Source organism: Chiloscyllium plagiosum, unplaced genomic scaffold (assembly GCF_037043375.1).
Source record: "Chiloscyllium plagiosum isolate Xiang-an unplaced genomic scaffold, Cpla_swu_hap1 HiC_scaffold_23, whole genome shotgun sequence".
NCBI lineage: Eukaryota > Metazoa > Chordata > Chondrichthyes > Orectolobiformes > Hemiscylliidae > Chiloscyllium > Chiloscyllium plagiosum.
Genome location: NW_028270161.1, coordinates 55,355,942 through 55,380,290, shown reverse-complemented (window position 1 = coordinate 55,380,290; position 24,349 = coordinate 55,355,942). Strand labels below are relative to the sequence as shown.

Genomic DNA, 24,349 nt, shown 5'->3' with positions numbered 1-24,349 from the left:
TAAATGGTCCTTGAAGTACCTTTGGACACTGATACAGTAAAGGCCCTACACAAACTATCATTGTACTTTAGACCCATTTTCTCTTTCCAGAAGTACAATTGCAGGTATCTTTAGTTTGTGTGTATTTTGCAACAGTTGCACATTAGAAACAAAACAGCAGACTGAGCACATACAGCTAGACAGAAAGATGATCGCAGATACAGAATACCCCAGACAAACCAGTCAGTCCAGTACAAGGAATCACATTCTGGACTGAGTTTCAACACAAGAGCCAACAATACCATTAAAATGTTTGGCACAACAGACATCATTTGAAAGGTTTGTTTTATTCCCAACAGTAACCTAGTTTTCAATAGTTTCATTGAAATGCAGGAAGGACAGCTACAGCTTGAAATGAGAGGATTGTATTTATGTAGCAACCTCAGGGCATCCTCAAACTCTTTGCCACTAGTGAGGGAGAAACGTTAGAAGTACTGGGCTTTAGAAGTTTTGTTGACACATTTAAAATTGTACCAAAAGGAAGCCACTTCTTGTTGTCCTGCACAACAGGGCGACTTCTCTAGCCACTTCCAAGGACAGTTAAGTGTCAGCCATGTTGAATGGAACTGGAGGAGAACACAAAGGCCAAACTAGATAAGAAAGGAGAGTTGTTTCTGGAAGCACTTTGGAAGGAGAGAGTCGGATGTGCGTAGAGAACTTCATTAAAAATGGAAAAGGGAAGCAAGATCCAGCAGAGTGTGGTAATTGGTCGTATTCCAATAGAAGTGAGAAGAAGAAAGTTGAAGCCTGGTAGAACATAAAATCACTGAGCTTAAAATAACTTTAGAGGCCAAGTCTATTATTCTAAAGTATTGCCAAGCAGCTCAAGGAGAGTGGAAGGCATGGATTAGGAGAATTCCAGTAGGGTTTCCACTCGTTTAACCCCAATTCAACCCCTCCAAATTCCCAGCTCATTTCCAGGATTGTGCCTCATTCTATAAGCAGAGCAGGATTCCCTTCGGCCAAGACGGAAGCCATTGATGACAGGAAAGCAAGTGTTGGCTGCCTCTTAGATGCAGGAGCTTGTAAGGGACATTAAAAAGAGCAAAAACTCCCCTATGTTCCAGAATTGCAGCTCAGGGGAACCGAAAAGAATATTAGGACTAGTCTGGGGCAAATGTGTAGTTTTTTTTAGTTCCATTCATGAGATATGGGCATCACTCATCGCCCCATCCTTAATTGCCCTGGAGGTGTTAGTAGTGAGCTCCCTTCTTGAACCGCTGAAGTGCAGGGTTGAGGGGCACCTTTACGGCACTCGGGAGGGAGTTCCAGGATTTTGAGCCAGCGAAAGTAAAGGAATGGCAATGCAGCTCCAAGTGCAGATAGTTAGTGGCTTGAAGAGGTGCCTAATGGGTGGTCGTCTTCCTATGCATCTTTTTCCCAGCCCTCCTATGTGGTAAAGATCAAAGGATTAGAAGGAACTGTCAAAAAAAGAGCCTTGCTAACTAACTACAGTGCATCTTATTGAATGCAAAACACTACTATTGCTGTGCATCAGTGATTAAAGGGAGTGAATACTGAAGGTAGTTGACTTGGGGCCAATCAAGCAGGCCGTTGTGTCTTGGATAGTACAGAGATGGAGTGTAGTTGGAGTTTTGCTTATCCAGACAATTGGAGTGTTCCTCACACTCCTGCCTTGTTGATGCAGAGACTTTGTGGAGGAGAGTTACCAGCCACAGAATTCCCAGCCTCTGGATCCAACAGCATGTCACACTATTTACCTTGTTGGCCAATGGTAACCTCTATTGACATTAATTATGGGGGATTCTGGTGATGGTAATGTCATTGAGCATCAAGTGGATTCTTTCTTGTTGGAGATGGTTATTCCTGGCATATGCATAATGCAAATGTTATTAACCACTTATCAGGCCAAACCTGGATATTGTCCAGATATTGTTGCATTTGAAGATGCACTGCTTCAGTATAAGTCGTCGCAAATGATGCTGAATATTGGCAAGCATCCTGACGTCTGACCTCATGATGGAGGGAAGGTCATTGATGAGGCTACTGAAGATAGTTGGGCCTAGGACACTATCCTGAGAGACCTCTGCAGAGGGGTCCTGAGCTGAGGTGATTAATCTCCAACAACCGCAACCATCTTCCTATATGCCAGGTAGGACTCTAATAGGGGAGAGTTGCTCCCCTCCCCCGAGCACCATTGATTTAAGTTTTGCGAGGGCCCCATGCCTACACATGGCCTTGATACCAAAGGCAGTCACTGTCACCTCACCTCTGGAGGTCAGCTCCTTTGAGCAAGATTGTAACGAGGGCAGGAGTGGACTGGTACGGAGCGTCAGTGAGCAGGGCTTTGCTGCTTGAGAACACCATCGACCAGCCCTTCTACCATTTGGATGATGATCAAGAATTAAAATCGATAAGTCAACATTTGTCTGGGATGCACTTTTACTTGCATGGTCTACACTACACATTAAAATCGGGAAGATGTTAGCATTGTAACTGCACTAGACCAGCTTGGTAAACACGCAGCTAATTCTGGAGCACACGTCTTCAGTGCTATTGTAGAAACATTGTCAGGGCTAAGAGCCTTTGCAACATCCAGTGCCTTCAACCATTTTTGATATCAGTAAATCCAATTGGCTGAAGACTGGCATCTGTGACACTGGGGACTTCAGGAGAACACCAGTGGATCACCTTCTCAGCACATCTAGCTAAAAATGGAAGCAGTTCAGCTTACTTTTGAACCAGCGTTCCAGGCTCTTCCATTCTTGTAGATGAGAATATCTTTGGAACCTTAATTTCCTGCCAGGTGTTTAATTGTCCACCACTATATGGCTACAGAACTTGGATTCCATTTGTGGGTTGCGGATTGCTTAGGCCTATCTATTAATGTCTAGTGGCGGTGCTGCCGAGCCACTTTTGACATTGAAGTTCTCCAGTCAGAGTACATTCTGTGCCCTTGCTACACGGTGTTCCTTCTAACTGGGGTTTGACACGGAGCAGTACTGATTCATCAGTTGAGAATGTGCAGTTGGTTACAATCAAGAATTTTCTTTTCCCACATTAGACCTAACGCCACGAAGCTTCATGGGGTGCAGAATTAGCATTCAGGGAGTCCAGAGCAACTCCCAACGGTATACCCTATGTAACCTCTAGTCAGATTTTGTCAGGAGTGGAGAAGAAAAAAAAAAGAGGCAGGTCCATGGGACAAGGTAGTGATAGTGTTGTGTGGGATGTTGTTATCTGTAAAGGACAATTAGGATTGTGGCAAGGTCAAATTGTTAGACCATAAGACATAGGAGCAGAAAGTAAGCCATTCAGCCCATCGAGTCTGCTCCACCATTCAATCATGGCTGATAAGCTTCTCAACTCCATTCTCTTACTTTCTCTTTGTAACACTTAAAACTCAAGTATACTTAAGACTGAGAGAGATTCTTAAGTGACCTGGCCTCCACAGCCTTCTGTGGCAATGAATTCTATAGATTCACCACTCTCTGGCTGAAAAAGTGTATATTTATCTCGATTCTAAAAAAGGTCTTCCCTTTACTCTAAGTCTATGCACCCCTGGGTCCTAGTTTCTCCTACCATTGGAAACATCTTCCCAACATCTACTTTGTCCAGGCCATTTAGTATTTTGTATCTTTCAATTAGATTCCCCCTCTTCCTTCTAAACTCCATCAAGCATTTACCAAGAATCAAACCTTTCTCATATTTTAAGCTTTTCATTCATAGGACCAGTCTTGTGAACCTCCTCTGAACATGCTCCAGAGCCAGTACACCCTTCCTGAGACATGGGGTCCAAACCTGTGCATAATACTCTAAATTTGGTCTTACCAGGATTAATCTTGGGGAAGCTCTTTTTTTTTTGCACAGGGGCCTCAGAGATTAGCAAGTGGGAAACTTTGCAGAGTCAACAGGGCTGGGTTCATTTCTGATGCCTCTATCAATGCTGCTTTATACGTGGTAGTAGATTGCAACAACTAATTGACTTACTAGGCCATTGCAGGGGCATTTAGAAGAGTATGCAATCACATGTAAACCAAGCCTGATAAAGAATGGCAGGTCTCCTTCCCCAAGGGCATCAGTAACCCAATTAGATTCTTATGGCAATATTCAGTGTCATTATTAGACTTTTTACATTCTAGATTTATTCACAGGAGTCAAATTTCACCATTTGTCATGATGGGATTCCAACTTGGCCCTCAGTGCATAACTCCACCTCTGGATCATAGTTACAGTGACATTGCCACACTGCCACTACCTTCCCTACAAATCAGGAATCCAAAAGCCCCTCCATTATTTGCAGTAGCACTGAAATAGATTTCAGAAAGCAGAATTGAAAGGTAACTGGCTGGGCATTCCAAGCCAGTGGAATCCCAACATGACGTTTTAACTACATTAAAAGACAATATAAATACAAGATTTGTTATTTGAGAAGATGGGTTTAGTCTCATCCGGTATTTGCAGTTTTGCACAAATCCAACAGTTTTGACTGAATTCCTTCTCAACAAATGTCGGTTGAGATGTCAGTGCAGTACTGACAGAGTGCTGCACCAGATGGTTTCTCAAATGGGATGTTGAGCCTCACTTCCTTTCTTAAAAAAAAAGAATATTTTTGTGGCACTATTCAAAAGGAAAATGTTCCTGATCACCTGACCAATAACCAGCCCTCAAAGCAGCAAAACAGGTCTGAGTACCTGTTCTTGGTTAGAATTTGCAACATAAATGTCAGCTCTATCATTAAGGATTAAGCAACGCGGCCCGATGCGGTGCAAAACAGTAACACATGGCCTTCTATGTTAATGACTTTCTGAAAACAAACTAAAGCAGAGTTGTGGTAATTAATTCTCACAATGGAATTAAAGAAAAGGAACCTGGTCACAGTGTTGCCTGTAAAGCTGGCATCTGGATCACGATAGGATTGCAGCGTGAGGGGATTTCCTGGCAGGTTGTGCATCATTGGTGTTCCTTTTGAAGTAAGTATTGATGCAGAGGTGCCGGTGTTGGATTGGGGTGTACAAAGTTAAAAATCACAACACCAGGCTATAGTCCAACAGGTTTATTTGGAAGTATACCTTTCAGAGTGCTGCTTCTTCAGCAGGTAGCCACCTGATGGAGTAGTACTCAAAGCTATACTTCCAAATAAACCTGTTGGACTAAAAACCTGGCCTTCTGAAGTATATGTGGAGATCCAGTGACAAATCCAGATATTAATCCTGGCTGTGAGCACTGCAGTTTCCAACTCAAGACAGGCTCTCAAACTGTTCATATTTTTGGTTAATGGGACATGTTTAACAAAACATCACATGCAGGGCTCTTTCAGTTCATGAAAGGTCTCTCTTTCACCTATTCTTGCATTCAAGTAACTGACAGTTTAATAACACTGCTCTGTGGGTCGGAGAGTGGCCAGCATACCATGCACAACACTATGTGGGCAGCCAATTATAATTGGCCAGGAAGTGACCAGCATTGTCTGTTTGCATTAACATCAATTTCATAGCATGGTCAGTGCCCTATTTATTTTAGCTGTTTGCCGAGTGGCATGGGTTTCCAATTTGCACTAATTGCATTTTAAGATCATAAGATATAGGAGCAGAATTGAACCAGTCCATGGAGTCTGCTCTGCCATTCAATCATAGCTGTACATTTCTCAACCCCATTTACTTCCCCATTTACCCCATCTTCTCCCTGTAGTCATTTGATCTCCTTACAAATGAAGAACCTCTCTCAATGACTTGGCCTCCACTGCTCTTGACAGCAATGAATGCCACAGATTCACCAAACTCTGACTGAAGGAATACCCCATCTCCATTCAAAAGGAATGTCCCTTCACTTGGAGGCTGTGCCCTTGGGTCCTGGTCTCTCAGACTACAGAAACATTTTCTCTACACCCACTCTACCTAGGCCTCTCAGTATTCTGAGTGTTTCAGTGAGATGCCCCCTCATCTTTATAAACTCTTCAGTACAGAACCAAAGTCCTCAACTGTTGCTCACAACAAGCTCTTCATTCCCTGGCATCATCCTTGCGAACTTCCTCTGGACCGCCCTCCAAGGCCAACCTGTCCTTCCTTGGATACAGGCCCCAAAACTGCACACAATATTCCAAATGCAGTCTGGCCAGAGCCTTTCACAAGCTCAGGAGCATATCCCCACTCTTGAAATCTGGCCCTCAAAAATGAATGCTAACATTGCATTGGACTTCCTAACTGCAAAAAGAACCAGTATATTAAAGTTGAGAACAAAATCCCTCTGCTTCAAAATTATTGAAGCCTTCCCCATTTAGAAAAAAAAAAGAGTCTACATCTCTATTCTTCCTACCAAAGTGTATAACCTCACACTACCCAGATGGTTTTCTTTCCACCACTTCCTTGCCCACGCTCCTTGCCAGTCCAAGTTCTTATTAGCCTCCCTGCTTCCTTAACACCTGTCCCTCTACCTATCCTGTGGAGGTCCACTTGTTACTAGCAATCATCCCAAAAATGACCCCTTTATCTTCACTCTGCTTTCTGCCAGTCAGCCAATCTTCTATTCATGCCAGTATCTTACCCCTCACACCATGGGTCCTGCTCTTATTTAGCAGGCTCTTGGGCAGGACTTTGACAAAAGGCCTACTGGAAACCCCATTAGATCACTTCCATTGTCTAACCTTCGATACCTCCTCAAATGAATCTAACAGATTTACCAGGCATGACAGTTCCTTTAGAAAGATGTGCTGACTCAATCCCACCTTACCATGCACTTCCAAGCACTCTGCAACCTCATCCTTCATAATGGACTCTAAAATCTTACCAATGACCGAAGTCAGGCTAACTAGTCTACAATTTTCCATTTTTTGCCTCTCTCATTCCTTAAACAAGGCGTTACATTAGCCATTTTCAGTCTTCTGGGACCCTTTCCCCTCCCCTCCCCCCCCCCACACCAGTAGGTCCTGAAAGATCACAGACGTCTCTACAATCTCCTTCAGAACACGGAGGAGAGGTCCATCCAGTTTGGGTGATTTATCCACCTTCAGCTTCCCCAGAGCCTTCTCTTCAGGTGATAGCCACTGCACCCCCCCTCTGCCCCAACTCTCAAAGTCCTGGTTTGCTACTGGTAACGTCCACTGAAAAGTGATGCAAAGTATCTATTCAGTTCCTCTGCCATTTCTTTGATCCCCTCACTACTTCTCCAGCTCATTTTCCAGTGGTCCAACATCCAAGTTTGCCTCTCTTTTAGATATCTTAAAGTCTGCAACCTTTTGTATTACGAGCTTGCTTACCCTCATTTTATCTTCTCTCCCTTATTTCTTTTTAAAGTTACCCTCTGTTGGTTTTTAAAGGCTTTCCAACCCTTTGACTTCCCACTAATATTCACCACATTGTATGCTTTCCCTTTTGCTTTTGTGCGGTCCCCGAATTGCCTTGCCAGCATAGTTGCTTTATCTTCACCTTTCCATCTTTTTTTCCTTGTGATGTCATCTGTTGTGCCTCCCAAATTACTCCCCGAAACCCCTGCCATTGCTGCTCCACCATCTTCCCTGCTAGGCTCCCCTTCCAATCAACTCTGGCCAACTCCTCCCTCATCTTTGTCATTACCTTTACTCGATTGTAACAGCGTTAACATCTAATTCCAGCTTCTCCCTCTCAGAGAGTGAATTCAATCATATTATGGTCACTGCCCCCTAGAGGTTCCTTTACCTTAATCCTAATCAAGTTGACCAAATTACACATCACCAAATCCTGATTAGTTGAACTAGTTATATTGCCTGTCTGCAGTTTTTAATGGAAAATCAATCTTATCTCCTCACAAGTCACACAAGTTTGTTAGGTTGTGTACATCATACAACAAATTGAATAGCCTTTTGTTAAGAGTACAAAAAGGAAAAAGAATTGAATTACCACTCAAGTAGCAAATTACTGTTTCATTTACTCCCAAGAGCTAAGGTTGTCAGTCAAGTACTGGCACAGAATCAAATCAGATCAATGCTAGGAGCTACAGCAACAGTTACTGTTAAATACAAACAGAAAATGCTGGAAATATGCAGGTTAGGTAGATTAGGTTACAACCCTTCTGCACAGACATGTTCAAAGAAATCCATTGTCTTCTAATATGGTTTCAGACCTCTCTTGTTCATTAGTCATAGAGATGTACAGCACAGAAACAGACCCTTTGGTCCAACTCATCCAACGAGAATCTACATTAATCCAGTCACACTTGCCAGCACTTGGCCCATATTCCTCTAAAGCCTTCCTATTCATATACCCATCTAAATGGCTTTTAATTGCTGTAATTGTACCAGCCTCCACCACTTCCTCTGGCAGCTGATTCCACGCACGCACCACTCTGTGTGAAAAGGTTGTCCCTTAGGCCCCTTTTAAATCTTTCTCCACTCACCGTAAACCTATGTCATCTAGTTTTACTCTCTATTCTGGGGAAAAGGGCTTTTATACATTCCCTTAGATCTTCCTTGATCATATTTCGAAACAGTAATAATTTTTCCCCGTTCCCAATGCTCCAAGCTTTGTAGCCATCACACTGACTGTAGCTTACATTGAACAGTGTTGCATCTGACCCCATGCTAAGCAATGTAGAGTTTAAAAGTGCATGTAGATCATGGTCTCAGTGAAAAGTCCTAAGCAATGATTCCTCATTTATTTCTGCTGAAAATCATCCAAAACTAATTCACACCAATGGAGCAGCTTGTTCATATTAAAAAGGTTTCATCGCAGCTTTTTCCTGTTTTCTCAATTACAAGCCCAGCATCAAGCAGGGCCCTTCCTCAGCCTGACACTTGAACTCTTACTGCAGTGTCAGTTGAGAGAGATATTCCTGGTTTGCCTGCACCCAATGTCAAAATGTTCTTTTCATTCAAGGTCACTTCAGAAAAAACAGAATGCAAAATCCAACTCGACAATGCAGCTCTGCACACTACAAGTGGTGGTGTCTTTGACTGTAAACTGATATCCAATTTTAGCTTTCAGGTACATGCAAAAGATACTATGACCGTTTGTGAAGAGCAAGGGTGAGCCACAACAGTAATACTCCATTAAAAATATTGCAATTGGTTATGAGGAGCTTTTTTCTCCCCTCTTTCACACACACACACACCTTACTCAGAACCCTCCACTGTTCAGTCAGTACCTGCAGAGCAAACAAACATCCGGTTCACATTCAAATATCACAACACTGACCACCCCAGTCCAACACCAGTACCTCCACATCATGGCTGTTATCGTCCAGTTCAGAGAGACAACATTCAGCTATCACCCAATATCTAACAGATGATTATTCCATTGCAGTTTGTTGAGCTTTGCAGTGCAGCTCCAACATTACAACACTGACTTTGCTTCAAAAAGTATCAATTGGTTAGAAAGGGCTTTGCAAGATTCAGACATGATAGACACCATTATTATTTTATTCACCTGGATGAGGGTATCACTGGCTGGGCCAGCTTTATTGCTCATTCCCAGTTGCCCTTGAGAAGGTGATGGTGAGCTACCTTCTTGATCCACTGCAGTGGGTCACCCACAATGACGTTAGGGAGGGAGATCCAGAGTTTTGAACCAGCAACAGGGAAGGAACAACCATATTATTCCACGTCAGGATGGTACGTGGCTGGGGTTGGGAGGTTGTTGGGTCAAGATTAGAGATCTTTCGTGTTATTATGTATCTGCTGCCCCTGTCTTTCTAGACGACAGTGGAATGTGGATTTAGAGGCTTTATTCAAACAGCCTCAAAAATCAATTTCTGCCATATACCTTATACGATTTTTACTCCAGTGATACTGAACATAGGTGGTGGAAGATGGTACCAAGTGGGTTGCTTTGCCCTGGATGCTATCCAGCTTCTAGAGTAGTGTTGGATCATCCAGGCAAGTGGGGAGTATTCCATCTCACTCCTGACTTGTGCCTTGTAGATGGTGGTTAGGCTTTGGAGGAGCCAGGAAGTGAATTACCTGTTGTATTATTCCTAGCCTCCGACCTTCTAACCACTATTTATATGGGTGGGCCAGTTGTGTTTCTGGTCAATAGAACACCCGCGACTATGGTAGTAGAAGATATTATTATTGAATGTCACTGGGCGACGGTGAGATTTTCTCTTAGTGTAGATGATCATAGCCCATCACTTGTATGCAGTGCATTCTACTTGCCAATTATCAGCCCAAGCCTGGATATGACCCAGATCTTGCTGTGTTTGAACATAGATTGCATTAGTATTGGAGTCATCGTGCATGCTGAACAGTCAATCATTGGCCCCATTTCTGACCTTATGGAAGAAAGGTCATTGACAAGGCTGCTGAAGATGGTTGGGTCAAGAATACTACAGTGAGGAACACCTGCAGAGAGATGTCTTGGAGCAGAGGTGAGGGAGCTCCGACAACCATGGCCACGTTCCCATATGTCAGGTAAGAGTCTAACCAAAGTGTCTTCCTGTAATGAGACCTGGAGCTGAGTGGCACCTGGTGGAACCCAAGCTAGGTTGTGAGCAGGTGCTGCTCCATAGCACTGTCGATCACAACTTCCACCACTTTACTTATGATTGAGAGTAGACAGAGTGTGAGAGGTTCTTCTGGTAGTGGTAACATCCCAAACTCTGGACCAGAAAGCCTGCGTTCAAGACTCAACTGCTCCAGAGTGTGTCAGAGTATTTCTGACCAGGTTGATTAAAAATATCTTGATTAACAGAGTTAATTGGCTGGGTCGGATTTCTCTTGCTTTTGTTTAGGTATATCCTGCACACCAATTTTCCACATTGTGGGGTGGATGCCAGTTTTATAACTATATTGGAACAACTTGGTTAGGGAAGCCCACAGGTTCTGGAGCACAGACCTCCAGCAGTCTTGCTGAAATGTCAGGGTCAATGTCTTGAGTCACCAGTGGTTCCTTGATGTCACGTGGAGTGAATTAAATTGACTGAAGTCTGTGATGCTGGAAGAGGCAGACATGGATTACCCACTCTGCATTTCCGACTGAAAATTGTTGCGAGTGCTTCAGTTTTATCTTTTATACTGATGTACTGGACTCCCCCAGTGATTGAGTGAGGGGATATTTGTGGAGCCTCTGCCTCCAGCTGATTTATTTAATCATCCACCACCACCAGTCACCACTGGATGCAACACGACTGTGGAGCTTAGATCCGATCTATTTGCTGTGGAATCGCCTATAGCATCATCACTTTACGTTTGGCTCACAGGTAGTTCTGTATTGTGGCTTCAGGCGAACAGCTCATGGAGATATACCTGCAGCCACTTCTAGCATGACTCTCCCGCACTCTTCCCTGAACCAGGGTACTGACTTGATGGTAATTGTAGGTGTGGATATGCCAGGTCACAAGTTACTGACGTGTTTAGAGTACAACTCAGCTGCTGCTACTGGCCAGTTACACCTTACGGGTGCGCAGAACATACCTGCTAGTTTGTTTGAGGACTTACATTCAAAGTGGTCACGCCCCACACAACACAACTGATAAATGGAAGGCTTCCCTTTAGTTTCCAGCAGTCGGCAGGCCCATATCTCCACAGGATGCAACAACACTGGACCAAAGGGATGGACAAGCGCATTGAGCTTTCACATTTCCAATCTCTACACAGCCACAGTTACTAGACCCAGACTGGGACAACCCAATAAAAAGGAGCAACTTTGTGACATGTATCCTAAAGCCTTCCACCTAACTAATGAACAAGTCTTCTTTCACAGGATATTCCTAGAAAAATTGAACACTTTAGAATAAAGAAGATTGACACCAAATTTAATAAATCCATTGATAACAGAGATGGGGAGCTAAGAGGGAAGACGTTCCTCATTTTACCCAACTTTGGTTGGAGAGGCACTGCTATGTACAACCCAGAGGTCTCCTTGGATGCAGAACAATGGCTGGCCTGAAGTGCTAATAAATTCTCTATTAAATGCAACACTGTTTCCACTTGGGCAAAAGAAATTTGCCCTTCATCGCATCTAGAAAAAGCCCAACTGGTTTATATTGATGAAACGTTGAAAACCTGAGACATTAATTCTCTCTCTCTCTGCTATCAAACCTGAGTATTTACAGATTTTTGTGGGCATGTTTCAGTATTTCTGCTTTGGGATAAGCTGTTTGTCACTTCTTATTGCTTTATATACCCAATGCGCGTCTCTCTACCTCACGTGTGCATCAATGCTGTTGACTTTCACCATTCTAAGAGTGATTTTTTTACAAAAAAAATCAATGTTGGAGAAAGTAAAGATAGAAAAAAAAGGGCCATTATTTATCAAAGACTTTTTCTTAGAAAAACAAATGTTGGAGAGAATGAACAATGAGCACAATGCGGCAGGACACAAGTGAGATACTTGCAGGAAGTACTCACTACGTGCTAAATGAATAATTGTAATAATTAATCATATTGAAACTGCACCTAGCCCACACAGAGATTAAATTTAGGTGTTGCTTACAAGTCTCCTTTCGAAATCTCCCCACCAAGTGCCTCCAAGCTTCCCACAGTCCCATCGGTTGCATCAGAAAGTTTGATTCCTGTTAGAGATGGCAGAGGTTTGTATGAGCTAACGTGGTTTCGGCAACACACTTAGAAACTACTGCAAAACAAATGCAACGTCTCAAATTTGACTCTGGTAAAATGCACAGAGAAACAAAAAAGGTGACAAATCGCAAATATTGGTTGAATGTGAAAGATATTACCTGATACAACTCCATTACGATGTTGGACAACATCTTCATTAACATTTACAACTTCTTGTGTCTCTTCATGGAAACTAAAAACATCCAATATGGAAATCATCAGTCAGAGCAACAATCCCTTGTAAGTTATTATAGAATCCCCAGTGTGAAGTCCATCCAGTTTACACATCCCTGAACACTACAGGCAATTTAGCATGGCCAATCCACCTAATCTGCACATCTTTGGACTATGAGAGGAAACCAGTGAACCCAGAGGAAACTCCAAACGGACTCCAACAAGCAAACTCCAAAAAGCCCTAAAGTGGCATTGAACCAGTGGGAGGCAGCAGTGTGCTACCCTTAAAGTTAGTTCAATACCAGCTTGTAGACATGAGATTTTCTTACAGCTTACACTACTGAAGCAAAATACGTTCCTGGAAAGAAAACATATAGCATCTTATAGAAAAGGAAACATGGTTTGTTATGTACCCTGCAATACCACAGATGAAACATTCAAGCCTGAACTACAAACTGAGCATGGTGAAATTGTAACGGAAAATATGTACACTCTACATTTCTGAGAATGGAATCAGGATTACAGGACAACCCTCAAGCTACAGTATGGACTAATTTCAGGTCGCCTTGTCTCATTCATGCACAAACATGCTCACATTACAGCAGCACTGTCACAACGGGGAATTTGTTTAGGTTAGCAAACACTCCTCCTGACACATATTTTGAGTTCATTATGGTGCAACTCTATGTGCCCTGAATGCAACTATGCTGACATGCATTTCTGCAGTTTTATAAAACACATTTATGTCTAATTGAATAGGTTTTGACCAGATTTCCCAAAGAAGAATTGATGGGCAGTTCTCATTATAAGTGGAGGATAGAGGATTGACTTACTAATTGGCAACGACATGGCATTTGTATGTTCACTTCTATCATCCAAGTTTGTAAATGACAAATCCCACAGCAGGATATAGACAGGTTAAACGATTACGCAAAAGTTCAGATGAAATCCAATGCAGGAAATTGAGAGATTATGCACTTTGGCAGAAAAAGTAATGGAACTGAATGTGATTGAAGTGGAGAAAGACTTCAGAAAGCTCCAGCAGAGGGATTTGGGGGTCCACAAGAGGAAGCACAGAAAGCTAACATCAGGGTTAAACAGGTAACTGGGAAGTCATTTATTGGCCGTTATTTCAAAGGGAATGGAGTGAAATTAGGGAGGTCTTGTTAAACGTATGTAAGGCACTAGTCAATCCACAGATGGAATACTGAACAGTTTGGTCCCTTTATCTTTGGAAAGGTACCCTGTCATGGGGGTTATCCAAAGAAGGTTCACTAGATTGATACCACAGATGAAGGAACTGTCTGAGGAGGAGAGGTCAAATAAATTGGGCTTGTGCTCTTTGGAATTTGGATGAACAAGAGGTGACATTATTGCAAGTTAAGATTCTTGGAGAGCTTAACAAGGCAGATACAGAGAAATGGTTTATTTTTGAGAGTCTAGGGCCAGAGGGAATCATCTCCGAGCAATAGGTCTCCCATTCAAGACAACATGAAGAACAATTATTTTTTCTTCTTGGATAGCAGTGAATCTGTTGATTTCCCTGCCACAGAGGTCTGGGGAGGCTGGACCATTAAACATATTGAAGGCTGAAATGGACAGATTTTTTAATGCGTAAGGGAATCAAGAGGGCTAGGGAAAATGCAGGAAAGTAGAGTTGAGGATTATCAGATCAGCCATGACCTCATGATCTGAATGGCAGTGCAAACCCAATGGGCCGAATGGTCTACTTCCACCCCTCGTGCTATATTCTTAAAGTCTGTTTATTATGATTGACAACATAACCACATTCAGCTAATGAAGTATTAAAGAGCTGAAGCACAATTATAATGATAGGAATCTTATTTTAAGATTAGCTTATTCTTCTTTTACCTTCCCACATTGGGTGACTCTATGCTACATTACATCAACCTGTTACAAGGCCCTGCAACTCAGAGGAGAATATCCAGGAGGATTTAACCTTGTGCTTCCCCGTGAGGCAACCAGGATCATGAAAATACCCAAGTTTCACACAAACTGGAGAATCAAAATCCCAACTTGTCACTTGGCAAACAAACATTGCTTTGGTCTTGAGTTGGTGAGCAAGGTTATTAAAAAAGCAAGCCATCTTAATGAGCATTACCACAGTACTGAAGGGGACATTCAAAGCACTGGTGTACACACATTCGTTTATTGATAAATAGCCATTTCTTTTTGAATATAGAAACGTCACAAAGTGTGAAAAAGCGATCAATACAATTAGCACATTCAACTGCTCTTGTAGTCAAACGGATTCCCATATTACAGTTTTTACCATAAACTATCCACATACAAGGTGGTGTAAGGGAGCACATGAGCACACACACACTCTGGATGGAGCACAGTACATTTGCAGGTGACATTGGCGAGACCACAATTCTTGCCCACTCTGCCCCAGTAAGGCTTTGATGGACCACCTTCCCCTTTGCTAATCAATTGTTCAGCAGGCTAGACTGTGTAGAGATGATAGGTTCACTTTCCCTGAAGATTAGCTCACCATTTTGTTCTTATTTTAGAAGCAATCTAGTGGCTTCCTTGGTCCTTAGCTCTCATGTCACCTCCCAATAATCAAGTTGACAGCTGACCAGGAGTTTTATTATATTCCATCGCTTGGGCTCAGAACAGGTCACAGGGGCTGTATTTGTTACTCAGTTTCCTACCTTTTCCTCCTACAGTCTTCAATCCATTCTTTCATCACTGCACGATAGGTGTTCAGATCAATGGACACATCCTTGTTATCCGGGTCTAGCATGTTACACAAATCCTCGAGGCCACTGTCCTCAGAACTGCGGCTCGTGGTGTGTCGTAGATAGTCCACAATCATAGAAACAGGCACTTTCCCTGCAGAAAGCAAATCAGTCCAAACCCTTCAGTGTGAAAACAGGTTATTTGGCCCAACAGGTCCACAGCAACCCTCCAGAGAGTAACCCACCCAGACCCATTCCCCTACCCTATTACTCTCCATTTACCCCTGACTAATGCACCTAACGTACACATCCCTGAACACTACAGGCAATTTAGCATAGTCAATCCAGCTAACCTGTGTACCTTTGGATACGTGGATTAATTTATTCACTTTGCTGAGATCTTACAGTCTCAGTAATCCCACTAGACATGGGAAGTGGGGAAGAAGGATATTCTCTTTCCCCATGGGATGAGGCAGAGGTGGTAGCAGCAATGCCACCAAAGCCATTCTCTCTTGGGTAATTAAAATCAGAACAGTACGACGGGGGGGGGGGGGGGGGGGGAGGAAGCTGCTTGGCCCAACATGCCTGTGCTAGATCTTTTGATGAGCAACCCAATTAGTTCCTTGCTTTTCTCCCCCAAATTGCCTGCAATCCTTTCTTCAAAGTATTCATTCCATTCTCTTTTGAATGCTGTTACTGAATTGGTTTATTTGCCCTATCACGCAACATATTCATAGAATGTTTTAGACTAGATTCCCTAGAAGCAGGCCCCTCAGCCCAACCAGTCCACACCGACCCTCCGAAGAGCAACCCACCCAGAGCCCTTTATCTCTGACTAGGGCACCTAATACTACGGGCCAATTTAGCATGGCCAATTCACCCGACCTGCACATCTTTCGACTGTGGGAGGAAACCAGAGCGCCCGGAGGAAACCCACGTAAGTTTCTCAGAGCAGCATGTTTTGGAAGCAACCAGAGAGCAGGTTAAATTAGACTTTGTATTGTATAACGTGACAATTAATGGCTTCAGACTAATGGAACCTCTAGGTAGTACTGACCAGAATATAATGGAGCTTTACATCCAGTTTGAAAGGGAGTACTTTCTATACACACACACTGGTGTATAGGTCAATCCCATGTACAAGTACACCCCTTATTTTTGGCCAAAAAAATCTTGTATTTTCCATATTTTTTTTTTTTAAGATTACATTACAGTGTGGAAACAGGCCCTTCGGCCCAACAAGTCCACACCGACCCGCCGAAGCGCAACCCACCCACACCCCTACATTTACCCATTACTTAACACTACAGGCAATTTAGCATGGCCAATTCACCTGACCTGCACATCTTTGGATTGTGGGAGGAAACCGGAGCACCCGGAGGAAACCCACGCAGACACGGGGAGAACGTGCAAACTCCACACAGTCAGTCAGTCAGTCGTCTGAGGCGGGAATTGAACCCGGGTCTCAGGCGCTGTGAGGCAGCATTGCTAACCACTGTGCCACCGTGCTGCCCATTTCTCGTGTATAAGTCGACCCAACTATATCGCATTCATTCATTCATACTGGTGATGCCATTCATTGCTCTTTGTTTCCCATATTGCATCTCTATTCATTCATAACGCTACTTGGCTTACGACAGCACATTCATTCATTCAGACCAGGACTAAGTCTATCGGTACTTACAGCACTTTGTTCACTTTACATCCAGAAGTTAATCTCGTTAAAAAAAGTGCAGCATGAATTTCAGCCCCTCAAAACTCATGCCCGTGTATTAATTTTTTAAAAATTGAAATTAGGGTTCGACTATCGTCAAAATTCGACCTAGACATGAGTATATACAGTAGGTTGGGTTCAAGACTAGTATTTTAAAAGTTAATCAGCTGAAGCGATTGAGCATACCAGGCTGGAGGATAGATCAAGAGAGTGGCAGGCATTTCACAAGATATTTCCGAATGCAGATTGGCTGGCTGGAAAATAGAAATGGGTGTTTGGTTGATTGGCAGGATGTGACAAGTGAGGTCACTCCCAGGTCTACACTGGGGTCTCAGCTTTTCAACATTTAAATTAATGACTTAGACAATGTGAGCCAAAGCGTGGTAGTTAAATTTGGTGATGACACAAAGATAGGCAGGAAAATATATTGCGAAGACAACTTCAGGAGTTTGCAGCCAGCTATAAATAGGTTATGTTAGTGGGATAAAATAGGAATATGCATAGCTATTCACTGTGGCAGGAAGAAATAAACAAACAAACAAACATGGTATTATTTAGAGAATAAATGCAGTATTCCAAGGTGCAGCAGGATCTAAACATTCTAATGCACGAGTTACTCAAAGTTAGTATGTGGGTATATGAAGGCAGCTAGTGAGTTGCTACCCTGTATTACAAGAGGAATTGAATGTTAAAATAAGGATGTGTGCTTCATTTGTATAAGGCATTGATGACTCCACGGAGTACTGTGCGCAGTTCTGGTCTCCTTATTTAAAAAAGGATGCAATTTCTTTGGAGATGGTTCAAAGATGGTTTATTAGATTGATAACCCGGAATGAGCTGGTTGCCTGACGTGGAAAGATCGGACATACTGGGCTTTTTTTTTAAAAGCTGGGATGTAGAAGACTGAGGGGTTACCTTTAGTTCAGCCACATTTGGAATAGCACGCGCAGTTCTGATCACCACAATACAGGAGGTATGTGGAGTGTTTGCAAAAGAGATTTACCAGCTTGTTGCCTGGATTGGACTGTATTAGCTAGAATGAGAGGTTGGACAAACATGGTTTGTTTTCACTGGAGGCTGAGGGGGCAAGCTGGTGGAAGGATATAAAACTATGAAAAGGTGGAAAATCAGTCTCTTTCTCGGGGGCTGGAAGTGTCAAATACCATGGGGCATTCATTTAAACTTGAGCGGGCAATGTTTAAAGATGTGCAAGGCAAGTTTCTTTTAATTAAACAGAGGGTGGTAGGGTCCTGAAATATGCCAGAGATTAGAGACAAGAGTGTAATGCTGGAAGAGCACAACAAGTCAGGCAGCATCCAAGGAGCAGATCCAGAAATATGCTGCCAGGGGAGGTGGTAAAAGTAGATAAGATAGCAATATTTATAGAGGCAATTGGACCAATACATGAACAGGCAAGGAATAGAGGGATATGGAGCATGTGCAGACAAAATGGGACTAATTTAGGATGGCATCAGGGTCAACACTGACATGAGCCAAAGGGCCTGTTCCTGTAATGTTCTATGTTTAGGGTGTGACTGACGTTGATATGATGTTGACCAAGTGGATGTGGCAAAGATACTTCACCTGGAGGCTCTGTCTAGAACTGGGGGGGGGGGGGGGGGGGGCAGTGTTTTAAAATTTAGGATCACCCTTTCAGGACAGAGAAGAGGAAGTGTTCCCAGTCCGAAATACTTTGCAACTTTCAGCCTTTGAAGCAAACAGGGACATTTTAATATATTAAACGTAGTGGACAGAGGAAAACCAAAGATTATGAGTGGATGGAAAATGGAATCTATTCCATGTCGTTGGAAATGCTAACTACTCACTGCGTGCACTTACTGATTAGTTTATACCTGAATCCTTTCTATCAACCCTTCAAAACATCAGAAGCAAGTTTGCCATTCACTTTATATGAACACTAACTTTAAACATCACAATCAAATCTCTTGGCTTTCTCAGCCCACAGGAGAACAACTGGATTGAATGCTTCCCCTATGTGTCACCTCCACAGCCAATTCTCCAGCTAATGTAGAGTGTCCCATCTATGGGAATACTTGCTAAATATTCTAATAGTCATGATCGTTTTCTCATGGAGGACACTGCCCTCTCCTGGGCAGAATGAGAGCTGAACTGTCACGTTCTCAAAACTGCCAGACCCACTCAGGAAACAAGAGTATGCCCTCTTGTGAGGGCCAGTGGAAGTGTCCCTACCCCTGAACTGAGGGGCCTTGGTTTAAGTCCCACCCGTTGCAGAGATGTGCAACAACATGAGAACTGGTTAATTCGAAAAAATAGGTTAAAATAAAACAAGAGTATTTAGACTATAATATCTGCTTTTCTAGCCAATAGAAATACAGCAATTGTTTCCAGAGTTTACTGCAGACCCTGACCAGAGATAAGGAAAATCCAAATGGTGCAAACATTTTGGGAGCCACAAAAAGGTCCAAATAAACTATTTGTTGTTGTTCCTCTTCTCCCTCCCTCCCTCCCCCCCCCCCCCCCTTCCTCCCATGTAGGTTACCACAACCACACATTAAGTCTCAAATCCCATAGAACATACAATTCAAACAAGCCATTCAGCTCAACGATTCCACACTGACATATCTGGCTTAAGTCTGTTCCAATCCTTCTCCATCTAAAATCTCATGATGTGGAGGTGCTGGTGTTGGACTGGGGGGGTGGACAAAGTCAGAATTCACACGATGCCAGGTTATAGTCCAACAGGATTATTTGAAATCACAAGCTTTCAGAACTCAGCCCCTTCATCAGGTGCACAGAGCTACCTCAGTTACCCAAAGGACATGGGCGGGGAGTTTTTTGTTCAGATAATTGAATGCCAGTTAACAGTTTAACCAAGAATCGGAACCTTGCTCAGATAATCCGAAATTAGGATAATTGAATGCTAGATAGAGGTTCCTCGGTAGTGAGAGAGGAGAACACAAGATACAGAATTTATAGGCAAATTGATAAAGGGCAGAAAATCGAAAGATCGTACAAATGGTGGGAGTCAGATAAGACTCTGCAGGTGAGCCAGGGTACAGAAAGAGTAAAGTATCAAAGGCTGAATAACAAGCGAAGGGATGATCTATAAATCCCATTAATGAGGCAGAGAGATAATTACACTCTACTGCAAGCCCACAGATAACCTCACAATGCTGCAGTTCTCCAGCTTCCACCCTAACCATATTAATGAAGCCAGCCCCTATGGACAAGCCCTGCACATACACAGATGAGGAGGGACGCGAGGGATACCTAAAAGATTTTGAAGGATGCCCTCATAAGAATGGGATACAAAGCTTAACTCATTGATCACCAGTTCTGACATGCCACAGTGAAAAACAGCAACAGTCTCCTCAGAAGACAAACACAGGATACGGCAGATAAAATACCCTTCATCATCCCGTACTTCCCCAGAACGGAGAGACTAAGCCGTGTCCTTTTGCAGCCGTCAACATGTCAATGATTACGACTATCTTGCCAAGAGCATCCCCACGCCTCCAGTTCTCTCCTTCAAACAACCATTCACAGCAAACTACCCAGCCTTCAGAACAACATTGACCACAACACCATACAACCCTACCATAGCAACCTCTGCAAGACATGCCAGATCATAGAGGAGGAAACTACTGTCACACATGGGGGCACCACCACCAACCACATACATGGCAGATATTCATGTGACTTGACAACATCATCTACCTCCTATGCGGCACGTAAGGATACCCCAAGGCATGGTATATTGGTGAGAACATGCAGAAGCTACGACAATGGATGACTGAACACTGTGCACCAATCACAGACGGGGATGTGCTCTCCTAGTCAGGGAACATTTCAGTAGTCAAGGATATTCAGCTTCCAACCTTCAGATATGTGTCCTCCCAGGTCACTTTAAAGATATACAACCATGCAGAATCACCGAGCAGAAACCGATTGCCAAGTTCAGTGTCACAAAGATGGCTTCAACCGTGACCTGGGGTTGATGTCGTGCTACATGAGGCCACCATGCTGTTCTGTATCTGTAAAATCTTCCTACTGTCCTATTTTGACACTATCACCTTGATAAATTGTTATGATCTCTCTACCTTCGTTTATACAGTTTTTGATTACTCATTATTTTGGTTAGACCCTCAGCATGCCACTCACTCATCGGTGAGCATCACCTTATTTTTAATTTTTTGTAATTATCATTCTGCCTCATTTAATCAGATTATAGGTCATCCCTTCACCAGTTATTCAGCTGTTGACACTTTACTCACACGGTCTAAAACTGTGTCACTTGCACAGACTTATTATTCAACACTCCACTCACCACCATTTGTATGATCTTTTGATCTCTCTGCCTATAAATTCTGTGTCTGTGCGCTTCTCTCTCTTTCACCTGATGAAAGGCTGTGCTCCGAAAGCTTGTGATTTCAATTAAACTTGGATTTTACTCTGGTGTCATGTGACTTCTGACTTCATCTAATTCTCAGTTTAATCATATGCTTAGAGATTCTCCTTAAATGGATGAACATTAATCATTGAGTGCTCATGATAACATGTCAATGTTATGGAGCACTCAACTTTTTGGGCGACGGCTTCTCCTGAGTTCTCGGTTCGATGACTATCGGCGATTGATGCCTTTCGGTTTCCTCTTCCCCACTATTTGATACATTTATTTCAAATGGCTAACACCCTTATTCTGAGACTGTGTTACCGTTTGCCAGGCAGCGGAAACATTTTCTCAGTACCTACACTGTCAAACTCTTTAGGAATGTTATAGTTCAATTAGAGCCACCTCTCATTCTTCCAAACGAAGGCCGAGTCTATTAAATCTTGTTTTGCCCCAAGGTGATTCTGGGTAATCCAAGATGGAGAACGGGAAAAAAAAATCATGTCTGCAAGATCTGCTTTTTGAGGTATTTTAGGTGTTGGAGGTGATTTCCTTGAATTCCAGGAACAGCAATTACTGTTTTGTATGCTGTTGCATTGTTTTGGAACTTTGGGGAAAAAAGATCAAAACAACTGCACTTTTTTTATAAAAAAAAAGAGAAAGACATCTAAAAGGCAGTGAGCACATGGTCAGTGAAGGAGAGAGAAAGAAACCTACAGTGCTAACTGACACAGCAGTGAATCTGCAGAGTTACTGCCTTTGCTGTTTGAGTTCATGCATCCCTGGACATCGGAGTGAGTCGAGGAAAAATTCTCAAATAGTGAAATTCACAGCTGACCTTGGAGGAACTCGTGTGGGAGAGCTCACAGCACAGGAACAGATAAGGGGATAGTTTTTAAGTGCAAGTCTACAGTAATGAGTAGAGTGGGTTCTTTCTCAATTATGTTTTATTGAGATCTGTCTCTTGATTAAGTTTTAAAAATATAAACCATAAGTACTAAGCTAGCCTGGAGCAGTGTTTTTTTTAGAGCAAAAAGACAGTGCTATTTTCTGGGTCTGTAGGTTGTGAAGGAGTAAAGATGGCCTTTATTAGAGTGATATGCTCTTCAAAGTTTGTGAGAAGATTTGTAGCTCGGGTGCTCGTTGTTGTGGTTGTGTTCGCCGAGCTGGGAATTTGTGTTGCAGACGTTTCATCCCCTGTCCAGGTGACATCCTCAGTGCTCGAGATCCTCCTGTGAAGCGCTTCTGTGATCTTTCCTCCAGCATTTATAGTGGTTGACAACCGGAAGCGGCAGATTCAAACCACTACAAATGCCGGAGGAAACATCACAGAAGTGCTTCACAGGAGGCTCCCAAGCACTGGGGATGTCACCTAGACAGGGGATGAAACGTCTGCAACACAAATTCCCAGCTCGGCGAACAGAACCACAACATTGATATGCTCTTCCTGTCGAATGTGGGAGTTTAGGGAACAATACCATGTTACTGATGATTATGTCTGCAGGAAGTGTGTTTAGTTGCGAATCCTGTCAGATTACATGGATTGATTGGACAGCAGTTAGAGGCAATGAGGAATTGACAGGAGCTGGGGGTGTGATGGATGGCAGTTATAGGAAGGAAGAAAAGCCGCAGATACAGTCAGGTAGAGGGGTTACCTCCAGGAAAGGTAAGAGAGAGAGGCATGTAGTGCAGGAGTCTTCTGTGGCTATCCCCATTTCAAACAAGTATGCTGTTTTGGAAAATGTAGGGGGTGATGGACTCTCAGGGGAATATAGCACGAACAGCCAAATTTCTGGTATGGAGACTGGCTCTAATGCAATGAAGGGTGCGTCGGGTTCCAAGAGATCGATTGTGATAGGGGACTGTCTAGTCCGGGGCACAGACATATTTCTTCGGCCAGCAGCAAAAAATCAGAATGGTGTGTTGTTTCCATGGTGCTAGGATCAAGGATGTCTCAGAGAGGGTGCAGAATGTTCTCACGGGGGGGGGGGGGGGAACCAATGATACAGGAAAAGAAAAGGGTGAGATTCTAAAGGGAGAATATAGAGAGTGAGGCAGGAATTTAAAAAGAAGGCCCTCAACAGTAGTAATATCTGGATTACTCCTGGTGCTACAAGCTGGTGAGGGGAGGAATAGTAGGATAGAGCAGATGAATACATGGCTGAGGAGCGGGTGTATGGAGAAGGATTCACATTTGTGGACCATTGGAATCTCTTCTGGGGTAGAAGTGACCTGTACAAGAAGGACGGATTGCACCTGAATTGCAAGGGGACTAACGTACTGGCAGGGAGATTTGCTAGAACTGCTCGGGAAGATTTAAGCTAGTAAAGGGGGGAGTCGGACCCAGGGAAATAGTGAGGAAAGAGATCAGTCAGACAGATACAGTTGAGAAAAGGAAAGAGTCAAACAGTCAGGGGCAGGCAGGAACAAAACAGAGAACAAGGTAGGACTGATAAATTAAACTGCATTTATTTCAATGCAAGAGGCCTAACAGGGAAGGCAGATGAACTCAGGGCATGGTTAGCAACATGGGGCTGGGATATCATAGCAATTACAGAAACATGGCTCAGGGATGGACAGAACTGGCAGCTTAATGTTCCAAGATAGAAATGCTACAGGAAGGACAGAAGGGGAGGCAAGAGAGGAGGGGCATATTTCCAGAAAAATTTCCAGGGAAGTTATTTGGGTGGAACTGAGAAATAAGAAAGTGATGATCATCTTATTGGGATTGTGTTATAGACCCCCTAACAGTCAGCAGGAAATTGAGAAACAAATTTGTAAGGAGATTTCAGTTATCTGTAAGAATAATTGGGTGATTATGGTATGGGATGTTAATTTTCCAAACATTGTCTGGG

At 43.1% G+C, this 24,349-nt stretch overlaps 1 protein-coding gene across 1 annotated transcript in view; it reads right to left on the bottom strand.

The window, feature by feature from the left end:
• Window positions 1-24,349, bottom strand: part of irag2 (inositol 1,4,5-triphosphate receptor associated 2) — a 169,467-nt gene that overhangs the window by 138,825 nt on the left and 6,293 nt on the right. The window contains exons 3-5 of the mRNA XM_043713369.2: window positions 15,382-15,562; window positions 12,649-12,722; window positions 12,405-12,483 (exon numbers count right to left, since the gene is read on the bottom strand). Coding sequence (XP_043569304.2) covers window positions 12,405-12,483; window positions 12,649-12,722; window positions 15,382-15,562 — 334 coding nt within the window. The remainder of the gene's footprint in view (window positions 1-12,404; window positions 12,484-12,648; window positions 12,723-15,381; window positions 15,563-24,349) is intronic.